This window comes from Thunnus maccoyii, chromosome 16, assembly GCF_910596095.1.
Source record: "Thunnus maccoyii chromosome 16, fThuMac1.1, whole genome shotgun sequence".
Lineage (NCBI taxonomy): Eukaryota > Metazoa > Chordata > Actinopteri > Scombriformes > Scombridae > Thunnus > Thunnus maccoyii.
In genome coordinates this window covers 26,089,688-26,102,168 of record NC_056548.1, presented here as the reverse complement: position 1 = coordinate 26,102,168, position 12,481 = coordinate 26,089,688, and the positions used below count along the sequence as shown (strand labels likewise).

Sequence of the window (12,481 nt, the reverse complement as noted above, 5' to 3'; positions counted from 1 at the left end):
AGCATAGAATATATCTAATAGTTTTGTGATGGACGTGTTCTGATATTAGGAGGCTGATTTTATTTATTTAGAAATATACTAAATATGGACAAAAGTCCACTAAAGCATCTTGCTGCTACCCTGCTGTTGCCTGAAGTTAATTTATACAAAATATACAGATGGGGGTTTATAATTCATGGAATTACATATAAGTGCATAACAATACTATTTATGTCAGCTATCATTACAATAATTGTATGAAGTCAATCACAGGCTGCAGTTGTCAAAAACATAATTTGCATCTTTATTTATTCATCAAAACGAATCACACCAAATTATTTTCAGCAGGACCAGATTTATCTATGTTCAACACACAAAAAACATTTCTGATTTATTCATTTAACCATCTTTCGAAAATCCAAAACTTAATTACAGTTTTGAGCAGGACAGGTATTTTTTTTCTCTGTATAAAGGAATAAAATTATGAAATTACAACAATAAATACATTAGAACTAGAAATAGAGTTTTTATTTCAGAGGCTAGACTTAAGCACTATAAATACAGCAGGTGTCAATGACTTTATATGTCTACAGTATCTTCTTGTGTCATTAGTTGAACTGACTTAGCAATCACCCAGAGACTTGGTGTATCCCTTTTAAAAGGCTTTATGGCAGTGTAGGTGCAGATAGTGGTTTGATTTTCTGGTGAGACTAAGTTATCATGAAGATTTAACCACCAGTAGTTTCTGCATGTAGGAGTTGAGCCACTTCTGTCTCTCCATGGAGGTGAGCAGCTTACTCTTCTCTCTGAAAGCAGCATCATCAGCCACCACCATGTTCCTCTTCACCATGCCTGCATCCTGAGAGGACCACTCAGCAGGCCACGCCCTCTCCACGCTAGAGATACACACACCAATGACATCACTCAATCTGATTCACCAGGAAACAATCCAGGTACCAGAGTTCAACACTTACACCACATATGCCTTGATTTGAAGAACATACAACTCGGATTTAACTATTAGGGTTTTCTTTTAATATTTGACAAATTTTGACCTGTTGGTGGCGCCAAATGAAAAGTCAGCCTCTTGGCATCATAGATATTTGTGCCATATTTGATGGCAGTTCATCCAATAGTTCTAATTCTAAAGTTCTAAAATAAATATTTTAGTCAAAACCACAAATGTCAATGTCATGGTGGTGCTAGAGGAAAAGTCAGAGGATCAGATTAGTGGGCTTCATCTTCTGGGGATCATGATTGTCTGTACAAGATTTCAATGCCTGACAGACCCAACACTGCCATCCCCAGAGCAACCTATGCCACTAGCATCACTACAAATACATTCAGTACATTTACCCTTAGCAGTGGTTCCCAAGGTCTGAGGAGGTCATGAAAAATGAAGAGAAACAATAAAAAATTCAGTTTATTCTTTCCAGACTTTTGCTAATCTTATCCTTTATCCTGTACTTGTATATAAAAGTATACATATACTTATATGTGACTTACGGATGTGCACAAAATGTGGCAAGGGTCTAATAGAGATCTTAGATTTTTATAAGGTGTTTCTATAAAGTTTGGGAACCACTACCATGCAGCCATGCAGATAGTTTTGTTTTTTTGTTCCAAGTTTTTGAGATATCAGCCTCTGAATATGTTTAAAACATGTTTTTTTGTTAACTGACCCTTCAAATGAATTATTAATTACATAAAAAGTTCCAACCCTTTGCCAAAGGATATGAAGCAGGGTTTGGTTTTCTAACAGATGCTGGCACAAAGAATTGACAGTTTGATTTTGTAAATATCTAAAAAAATAGATGTTATTAGAAAAACCATTTTTGTGGCTGCTTTTTCACAGCCTTTTATTTTTTTTTTTTTACCTTAATCAAATACTATTTCAACTGATTAGGACTTCATACTACAATGGCATTTTCACTATGTAGTTACCTTGCCTCTGCTCTCTCTGGGGCAAAGAGCCATGCCTCCCTCATCAACCCTGTCTTGCTATTGGCTGCCGCTCTGAGGCTGGGTGCTGACATCATTTGGATGCTCCAATCACGTAGAGAGATGGAGGGGAAGACAACATCCCAGTCATCTCGTTTAGCCTCTGAATCATCAGGACTATTGGAATCAGATAAGATGACACTTAATGATTCACTGGGAAACTGGGATGCTACAAAATAATTATGTTTGTAATTTAATATATGTAAATATATATTCTACATTTACCATATTAGATACAGTCATGTAAAAATATCTTAATAAGTAAAGCATTGTAAGAAGAGATAAATAAAATGTGTTAGACTTTCAGTTAGGTAATTGAGGTAGTCAATTCATCAATCTACCTGAGAGGTAGTCGAGGCTGAGGGAAGCCAGATGTCACCAAGGTCATACCCAGAATGCAAAGCAGTAGGAAGGATGTACGGGGGAAAGCAGGCAGCCCAGACATCCTGAAATGATTTTTTTTAAGAACAAAAGAAGAGACTGTTAAAAAAATGTCTTCTTAATGACAATTAAACAACAGAGACCAGAGCCGAAGTATCAAAGTTGTACAAGAATTTATTTTCTTGTACAAGAAGGAGCGTTTCACAATGCAACACGCAGGATTAGGTTACAAAGAAAAAGGCTCCTCATGGAGTGCTTATAACAGGGTTTTATACACCTTAAGTGGGTGTTAGAGTTCTTCTCTTAATCTATCAAATACAGACTTATAGATAACATCATATCTGTTTTCAGTTCTCCTGTTCAGGAGCCATCCTGCCCAACTGGCTCCAAGATGACATATCTCACCCTGTCTCCAACGAATTTTAATTTCTACATCTTCCTCTTTGCAAATATACCCTTTAACCTTATCTGATAAGTCTGCTGATGAGTCTGCTGATATTGCAGAGTTGCAGTACAAAACTGGAACAATTCATCATGATCTAGATAAAATAGTAACACTCATACACAGTGCAATCATAATTTTTATAACAGAGACATCTGTGACAGCAGTACAAACATGTATTAGCTGAGTCAAAGCTTTATAATCTTCAAACCAACTATGAATATGTACATAAACTGCTGGTGTCAATCTTTAATTTTCTGATTTTCTCAGTGTCACTTACAAGTTTGCTCTTCCAGTTGCAACCTCATGATTATAAATAATCAATAATCAAGAAACTGCACTGGATCACTGCATGAGTTTGCATGCAGTGATCCAGTGCCTTGAGTAATCTATTTTCCTCGTGCCTTTCACTGTGATGGACTGAAGGGAAACACTGAGTATCTGTAGTTGGCATTTGAGACTCTGTTTGTGCCTGTGCACTTCATTTTATTTTATTTTATGCTATTGATAACTTTGACATGTTAAGTCTGAATTTAACTATTATGAAAACCTAATTCATCATCATTCTGTATATAAATACCAATAATCTATAAACACTTTTATAATTTATACTTTTATAATAAACACAATTATTAACTAAATATTAATGTAAACCATAATTATATTCTTTTGATATGACTTTTGAATGCTGAATTTCAGATAACCAGGTGGCTATCCAAAGTGAACCTAAAACAACACAACATGGTAAGCATTTACATTTTTGCTGTGAAATGATGGATTATATCACCTCATTCTTTTATTTTTGCCATGTTGGTGCATAACCTAGCAAAATATCATTCAATTGTTGGCACCTGTAAATGTGCTCCATTTGTACAAACTAAAAGTGAACCTATTACCAAGCAAAATGTAGCCAAAAAATCTACATAATCAACATAAGCTGCAAATGATTGTAGTTGTGACCACATACTCAGCTCATAAAACTATATAATCAAAAAACAATCAATGTCATAATTCAACCATCTTTTGCTTCTTAGCTTAAAATAAAATTAGCCTCATGCAAAGATTTTGGTTACAAGATTTTAGTTATTAGTATGGCTAATGGTTGATTTTATTTACCTGCCCTTCAGTCTCTTCGCGTAGGTCAAAGGTCAGCCGTCACACAAGCAGAGAAATGTTGCAGAACGAAACCACCACCAAAGGAAGACACCAACCACAGCGTCAGAAACTGTGACTCTCTGCTGTCAGCTACTTTCTGTTTGTTGCTGCGTTATCTCTACTCCTGTCTCCTCTAAACAAAAGCAAGTTTGGATAAAAACTTGAATTTCCACTTTTGCTTTTTTATGTTTGGACTGCTGGCTGCCTCTGTAAGTAGCTGTGTGCAGGTCTATGGTGGTTGAAAACTATCAGTCTGTTGTCTGACATATTTATATATCCTGGGCTGGAGTGCTTAACCCCCCACCCCCCTATCCCACCCACACATATACACAAGCATGCACACCCTTCTCCAGATCAAACCAACTTTGAGTTCAGCGTGCAAGAGGATGGCCCTAGAGGAAGTGCTGTTAGCTTGTTAGTGTCCAGTTTCAAAGACACTTAGTCATGGTGCTGTCGTAGAGAGTGTGACATCTTATTACTGAAAATCATTATAGTGCCTATATATATGTGAGTCTGTATGTGCTCATTCATATCTTGTGGCAGATAAACTAACATGGGGTGTTTCCAAGACAAAGGCATTACTGTCTCTTTCTCTACAAAGAAGAAAAAACTTGGACTTGGAAAAATAATTGAACCTGATGTTTACTATTGAATATTAAGACAAAATAAAATGATGTGAAATTGCCTGTAAATTCTAAGATATTTAATAATTAGTCTTATCTTCACACCACCAAACATGTTGTCAGTGTAGGCATCACATTTTTACAAAAGCAGAACATCTCAACGTCTCTTGTTGTCTTTTAAAGTCCAATGGAAATCACAATTAGTCATATATTTTTGCTGTCACAAAATAATATTAAAGTGATTTTTAAATTAACTTGTAATATTTTTAGCTAGCAGTATGTCTTGACAACAATTGACCAACTATTGGATAGGTTGACATGAAATTGGGTACAGATATCTAAAGCTCTCAGCAGCTCAAAAGTTTCACTTGTCTTGTGAAATAGCTAAACATCTACTGGGTGAACTCACACAAAATTTGGTAAAGATCCTTTGGTGATTTTGTGACTTTTCCCATAGCACCACCATGAAGTTCTCATTTGTGGTTTTGAGTGAAATGTCTCAACAACTATTGGATGGTTTGCCATGAAATTGGTACACATATTTATGTTCTCCTAAGGACAAAAGCTGAATAACCTTAAACAGAAGATCAAAATTTGAATGTGTCTAAAACTTTGGTTTATGACCATTTATCCATCCATCCATCTATCCATCCTTCCATTTTCTGCCACTTATCTGGGACTGAATCTTCCCTGGGGTCTCCTACTAGTTGGACGTGCCCTGAACACCACCAAAGGGAAGTGTCCAGGAGACATTTTGGCCACAATTCCGAGAAACCACCTCCACAGTTTAGGTCACAGACAGGGGCTTCCGCCAGATGTTCTCAGTTCACCCACACTACCTGTTTCAGTTTACTAGCTCTGTCCTGTAGACTCCCACGCCACCTAATCCAACTCACCACCATGTGGTGATCAGTTGACAGCTCTGCTCCTCTCTTTACCCAAGTGTCCAAGACATATGGCTGCAGATCTGACTACACAACTACAAAGTCGATCATTGTTCTTTGGTTCTTTGGCCTTAAGTGTTCTGCTACCAGGTACAATTATGAACCACCTAATGCTCAAACATGGTCACAGAAGTCCATTAACAAAGCACCACTCTGGTACAGATGAAGCAGGCTGTACCTCCTGATCAACCTCCTCCAGGTTTCTCTGCCATTGCCCACATGAGAAGAACTATGGAGTCACCAGGCTGCAGCCGCACTCTTTGTCTTGTTTTATTATGGAAGGGAATAAAAAAGTCTTTGGAGAAATATGAGAAACGCTCCTTTACTCTCTCCGCCTCTGGGAGCAGGGGCATAGAGAGTCAAAGTAAACAGTCTTGTGTTGGTAACTGCAGTTTAAAAGCTAAGGACAGTGTTAGTGAGAAATATTCCACTTCTGTAAGTCGAGTTACAACAACTTGTTGCCATTTTTGTGGCCATTTTTCTCTCACCATGTTTCCAGCTTTGGCACAGGAAGATGACATCCCCATTCTTAATCTAACCCACAAGCTAAACACCAGCATTATTGGAATCATTGATAAAACTCTGTTTGTAGTGATTCAGTGTTGAACCAGCTGGTGGTCCATGACTTAATGCACATTACAAAACTGTTGATTGCAGCTCTAGTAGACAACATTTCTATCATGTCACCTTTCCCACTTCAATTTACTTTCCATTCTCTTGGATTAAACATGCATTGACCCAAGAAATTCTTAGATCTGACACCCAACAGTGCTGCATAGTAAACATCTCACTGTCAAATCAGTTCAAAAATGTTCCCTGGCTTATTTGTTTCACCCATTGACATCTCAAATTATTTAGAGTTGAGACTTGTTTTAGTGGAAGCCATCACTTGTGTATGAAGTCACCTTGTTAGTATGTCAGTATTGAGAAACCTTCCATCTCCAAAGGCTTTACAAGACATGATAAAAAAAAACCCCACCTGTGTGTATTTGATATTTTACCCCCGGCTCATGAGACAATTTCTACACATGGGTGACCACTGCAGTGGAAACAAGACAAAGGGTGAAATGGTGGAGATTGTGCAGAATGTGTTAGCATACAGAAAGCTTGTTACCATTTAAGGACCTCATTATGGACCTTTTTGGAAATAATGACCTGCAGACAGGAAGCATCTGACCTTAACAATGGCTCTGCAACATACTGATTTTGCAGAGGATAACAAGCATTAGGTTCAAAGCTTGAACCACCTCACACTACCACTGTGCTCATCGGAAACACCGTCAACTCCCATCTCTGCCCTCATCTTCCAAGCGGAATCATTGGTTTATGTGTTAATCAGTCAGAAATTACATACATACATACGTAGCCGCAAATCAAAATATAATAAAAATAGTAAAGGATTTAAAAAATCACTTTCCAGGACAATGGCAATGAAGTAAACACTTTCCTGATAAGTTTATGGTCCCAATCGCTAGTTCCAAGTCTTCTTCAGTACAGCATGATGTAAATTTTGTAAATTATGGTCTCATTTAATTTAAATTTGACAACAAAGCAGAGTATGCTTTAGGGCGTGGCTACGTTGTTATTAACAAGTCATTACTACAGCGACAACATTGGATAGGTAATGTAACACCAGATTCACGGAGTGTAGGCATAGCGGTAGCAGTCGCTATTGCAATGTGTTTTCAGTTCATGAAAGTTAAATATAACATTTTGGTTGCCTAAAAATGTCCAGCCTGTGGTTGTACTAAAAGACCCTCTAAGGAGCCAGATGTTCGGTTTTTCCTGTAAGTGCATTTTGTTTTAATGTTTTAAACCTGTTTTTCACCAGCGAAAATTAGCATTAGCATTACCTCAGTTAACCATAGACTGTAAATGCAATGTGCTAACCAAGCTAGCAGCTATCATTAGGGTCAGTTCCACTCTCTCATTCAAATATAGTCACTTATCATCATTTCTAGCTCCAAAAATCCAAGAAAATGGTCATCGAAGCTCAAGACTTTGATGGCTCCTCCAAATTTGTACTACCTTACCTGTCCTCTGTTCCTGGTGTCACTGATTGTGTAGACAGTGACAGTGCATGCATAGGCAGGCTGGGCAATTACCCAGGGCTCCAGGAAAGCATTGGTCACCACTATTCATGAGTGGAAGTGTGCCTGGCAAGCTGATATAGACATCCTATTGTTCATTATTAAAAGTGTGCTATGCAACTTTTTTAACAGCCTATAAACAAACAAGGAGACAGAGCTCTTGATACAAGGAATAGCAGTTTGCAAGAGCTAACATGAGTTTTAGATGTACTTTAAAGCCATATGTTTACATTTGTATAAACATTAGAGCAAAGCAGGCTTCTATTTTGAGTTATGGTGGAGCACATTGCCCGTCTAGAAGTCCTACAGTTCAAGAATATAGGACTATGTAACCAAAATTGTTACTAAAAAAAGTTACATAGTGCACCTTTAATGAATACACATTTCTTTTTTATCTGGTTATTTGCCATCCTTGTGGGTGGTCAGTTGTTATAAATCTACATGTTAGTGTTAGTAACACCCTAGTCTTAAACAGGTGACAGTAACATGAGGTGTTCTATTATCTTTTGTGCTTGGTGAGGTGCACATATAGGGGTGCACTTTCATTATCTTGCCTCGAGTGCCAGACTGCCTTGTGCATGCCCTGTATGTATAGATGCATCTGTAAAAGTTTGCACCATATACACGGTAACAGTACTACATTTTTCAAAATGTTATCATTCAAAGAACATGACTACACAGTACATGGTAACATTTGTGATGGTAACAGGTACAACAACAACATGGTAACATGGCAACAAAACAAACAAAAAAAGATATACATTTAAAGATTTCAGTCAGGAATTGTGACAGCTTCCAATTTTGTTTTGAAATGATTCTTACACATATTCCTATCTTCCCTTTATGCCTTTATGTATCAACAAACAAGATTATTTGGTATCTAAACTGTGTAAGAACAAATGTACTGTTTATGCTAATAAGAAAATGATGATGATGATGCTGTAGGTTTTGTGTGTAAATGGATATGTCAATTTACTAAGAGATTCATGGACGAGATGGTTGTTTTGAGTGACTAACCCTGAGACTTGAACATTCTATAACAGATAAGCAAGTGATATGTACCATAGTGCTCTTTTTGTTACACGTTGTTTTCATTCTCCCAGAGCAAGAGAACACTTCAGCAATTGTAGAAATGCAAGGAAATACAAGGAAATAACAAGATTTTTATATCGAAATTCTGTGTGAATAGCATACACACACACACATACTCCCTGGACTAGATTAGATTACGTCCATTACTCACACATTAAACTCCAACACCCTGTTCATCTTGGAGCTGAAGTCAGGGTAGCTGTCATAATTGACTGACAACTCCAGCACACAGCCACACATATTGGCCACAGGTTTTCTCTGAAGTCCTTGAATCTGGGTAAAGTCAATATTGATTTTCCTCCCCAGAACCTGAGGAACAAACACAGATGTGTCAGCATTCCTCAAGTTTGTGGTTAGGTACTTCTGAATGTCCTTCTGGTGGACATTCATTGTCTCTGGGAAGGTGAGGGACTTCACAACTTTTCTCACAGTTGGTTGCAGGGTTTTGTATACTGTTGTGAGGTCCTGAAGCCCAGTGGTGCTGAGTATTTTTGTCCATTGTTCAATTACGTAGGCAGGCTCTTGGAAAAGCCTTTTGTGGGCAAGCTCCTGGAGGATTTCATTGACATTGCTGGATGTTGGTATCCTTCTGCAGCTGTGGTTATCTAGGGTGACAATTAATTCCTCTTGGTCGACACTGTTAAAATCTGATTGCCATGATTCATATACTGTACGCTCAGATTCAGGCATGTATTTTAGGAAATTTTCCACTACATCTCTCCTCACATATCCTAAGGCAGCTTGCTCTAATATGACAGGCGCGATTTTCACAGGAAGATATTTCTCCCTCACCCATCCAAAAGCAATTATTCGGCCTACACTCTCCCACTGCTGCTGGCCAAAATCATGCCTTAGGAACTGCACTCTAAAAGCATTTCCCGTTGTGTATTGGTCATAGAATTCATTTCAGAATTCTGAGAGAGTCTCTGACAACTCCTCCATCGTCATCTCGGGTGTTCCATCTGGCAGCACAAGCTGGATTTTGATGTCAACCTCTTCAAGTCCAAAAACACAGATAAACAGCTTGCACATTGCAGTGACACTCAAGTGTTACTTGAGTCTGATGAAGAGCAGTAGTGCTTGAAACATCACCTTGGTGCAATAAATTATAAGTGGACATTAGAGCCCTGCATTGCGTGAGCTGTTTATCTGCTTTTTTTTGACATTTTCTCACTTTCAGCCCAGCACCTGCCCTCTCACTCCTAGCTTGTATATGACCTCTTTAAGTCCATCATCACAGAAATGTGCTGTGAGCTCTGGCAGTACCTGCCCTCTGTGAACAACCAATATTCTCTTCACTGTCTCATTGGATGGTATGGTTTGTGGTGAAACATGCAGTGTATCATCCAAATTCTGTTGTTATTTTCAGAAAAGTCTCCCATAAAAACAATGTTGCTGCTCTGAAAAACACCCTAACTCCCACCCTCTGTGGAAGATAGTGAAAAGTCAAAATTGTCATCATTTGTAGTGCTGCCAAGAAAAATCACTTCCAGGCTGACTGTCTCAAATGCAGCAGATGGCGGGGCTGTAGCAACACTGAGAGAAGAAGTGCAAGACTGATTCTGAGAGCTTTCTTGTCTCTCTAAAGATGGAGCCAAACTGCGCTGTGACTGTGTGGACCATCAATTTTTTTTGTGTGGTCAAATAGAACCTAAAAAGAGCGAGTTTTGTGTCAGTTTACAATTATCCAACTGTGATTACAGTGTTAACCATCCCTTATTGATAATCTTTGAGATCTAACTCAAAATCTGTTAAGGCCTCTGACTATTTCTCCCATCTGGAAAGAACAGGCCAGTTGCTTCCTGTATCAAATCCCTTTTCTCAGCATCCTTTGAAATCTCGACTTCTCTTGTTCCTCGTTTGACTCTCATTTGCTTGAAAGCCTCTTTTTCATTATTATAATGCATCTATCCTATTTCTGTTGTTCTCATTGTTTTCAGAGCATTTTTTTCTGAGTTGATTTGTGTTGCTGCCTCCTTCGTCACAAGGTTTTCTTTAGGCCAGTTTTGTTTTTAGGCGCTCAAAAACCTGATTTGTGAGTATTGTTGTGGCTGTTTTTCTTCCACCTACAAAATCCTAACACTGCTAGGCGATCACCATATGATGGCAAAGTCTTCATCTGTCATCAGCTGTCATCAATCTAAACATGGACAATTGAATTGTTTAAAAAAGAGCAATCCTGATTAGATAACCTAATAATTGTTGATAACATTTAGTTATCTATATCTAGTAATTTAGTTATCTAGTAATACTGTGTTCTGCAATGCATCACGGCTTGATGTTGAATGAATCTGAAAGGCATTGAAACATACAGGTTATATACTGTATATGTAGCTTATATAAAAAGTGAGTCACTTATTATGGTGTTGAGGTCTGAGACACTCGCTCCAACTCTAGTGATGCGCTCCACAAATCCTGCCCCAGTTTTAGCCTTTCGCTCTTCAAATCAACAGTAGTCGCACCCAAGGGCTGAAACTGCACTACCCCCCCCCCCCCCCTCCCCCTCCCCCTCCCCGGCCCACAGCTGACACTGTGTGAAGACACACAAATAGATGAAATTCCATAATAGTCCAGTAGAGATTGTGCACTTTGGCATAGAAGTCTGAAAACTGGCATATGTGCATAACTCTTCAAGGCGAATAAGCTCTGATATTGTGCCAAGATATGAGATATAAAGTCAATATTTTGAGAAAGCTTCTCATTATTTTGAGATCTTAAGTCATTAGTTTGAGAAAGTTTCTCATTATAATGACTTATAGGATCTTTTTCTTTTCATCACATTGGCAGAAATGGGCTTCCGTATATAACTGATAAAAATAATGGCTAAAACTCTTATTTTTCATTAGCCTACTGAAGAGACACACATTCTTGTTAGCTCACAGCCAGCTAGTATTTGTTTACATTTCAACTAAATCTGTGCAGTAAATAGCATAATTATTCCTTCTATATCAATATGTTGGCAAGAGAATAGCACTGAGGACTCATGTCTAACAGCTTCCCTCCAGACAAAAGTGTCCTCTGTAGATGAAAAAGCTGTGTCTTCTCACATTGTTGCAGACAGGAAAAAATAGCCTACAGTCCTAGCTTTTTTCCTTGATTAGCTGTCATCCTTTCCCCTGTTTCTTGCTTTCTTCTTTGTTCCTCTGTATTCTTGCACCCGTCTCATGACTTTGCTTCTGTGATTTTTCTTGGTTTGTTTTTGGTACCACTTAGGTAATGCTTAATCGATTGATTTTTATGGCAATAATATAGTTATAACTGTTACTAATATAATAATAAATGGAGTTCCAATATAAATGATGGGGAACAAAATCCACAGTGCTCAGTCTGCACAAAAATATATATTAACGTTCAACTGAAGCTAATATGAGGCTTCAGCAGTCTGATTTAGCCAAATAGAGTGGATATCCTCCAAAGTTATTGTCCTGTTAGTGACCGAGCTAAGCTAACACGCTAACATGTTTGCTCACTGATCGTTAGCTAGCTTGATAGCTCAGAGAGCTTTATTTTCCCTCTTCAATAACTTTTTATTGAATGAAATGATGTGTAATGGTGAACTAAATGCAAAGGGGAAGTAAACAGAGCAGTAGAGAGAAAATAGAGAGAAGCTGCAAGAGCTTTTGTGACTGACCAGTGTGAACCAGGCTGGGCTGGACAGGGAGTTAATGGTTACTGTAGCCCGCCAGGAACAGCCAGGGTGTGAACTACAAGGGAGTCAGGGTGAGCTTGGCTCCTCTTAATAAGACATGAGCTCCCCTGAAAACATGATTTATA

General features: G+C 38.2%; 1 protein-coding gene across 7 annotated transcripts; it reads right to left on the bottom strand.

Moving 5' to 3' along the window:
- Positions 1-271: 271 nt before the first annotated feature.
- On the bottom strand, positions 272-12,367 carry pth2 (parathyroid hormone 2). Of its 7 annotated transcripts, XM_042388560.1 has the most exons (5): positions 9,137-9,518; positions 8,859-9,016; positions 2,322-2,426; positions 1,924-2,097; positions 272-875 (listed from the first exon to the last, which is right to left on the bottom strand). In XM_042388560.1, exons 1-5 carry the CDS (start codon positions 9,395-9,397, stop codon positions 698-700), a joined length of 876 nt encoding a protein of 291 aa, XP_042244494.1. In that variant the 5' UTR covers positions 9,398-9,518; the 3' UTR covers positions 272-697. The 7 variants fall into 7 exon arrangements, with proteins under 7 accessions (XP_042244494.1, XP_042244499.1, XP_042244493.1 ...); XM_042388565.1 differs by lacking the exons at positions 8,859-9,016; positions 9,137-9,518 and adding an exon at positions 12,339-12,367; XM_042388559.1 differs by having other exon boundaries at positions 8,859-9,512.
- Positions 12,368-12,481: the final 114 nt, after the last annotated feature.

Bases quoted from the DNA above. Each gene is read 5' to 3' on its own strand.
- pth2 (XM_042388559.1), bottom strand. From the start codon at position 9,397: ATGCCTGAATCTGAGCGTACAGTATATGAATCATGGCAATCAGATTTT. The intron at 2,427-8,858 runs GTGAGTAATGGA...AAATCATTTCAG, and splicing joins AGGGTGTTGGAGTTTAATGT to GATGTCTGGGCTGCCTGCTT. The intron at 876-1,923 runs GTAACTACATAG...GTGTATCTCTAG, and splicing joins CCAGAGAGAGCAGAGGCAAG to CGTGGAGAGGGCGTGGCCTG.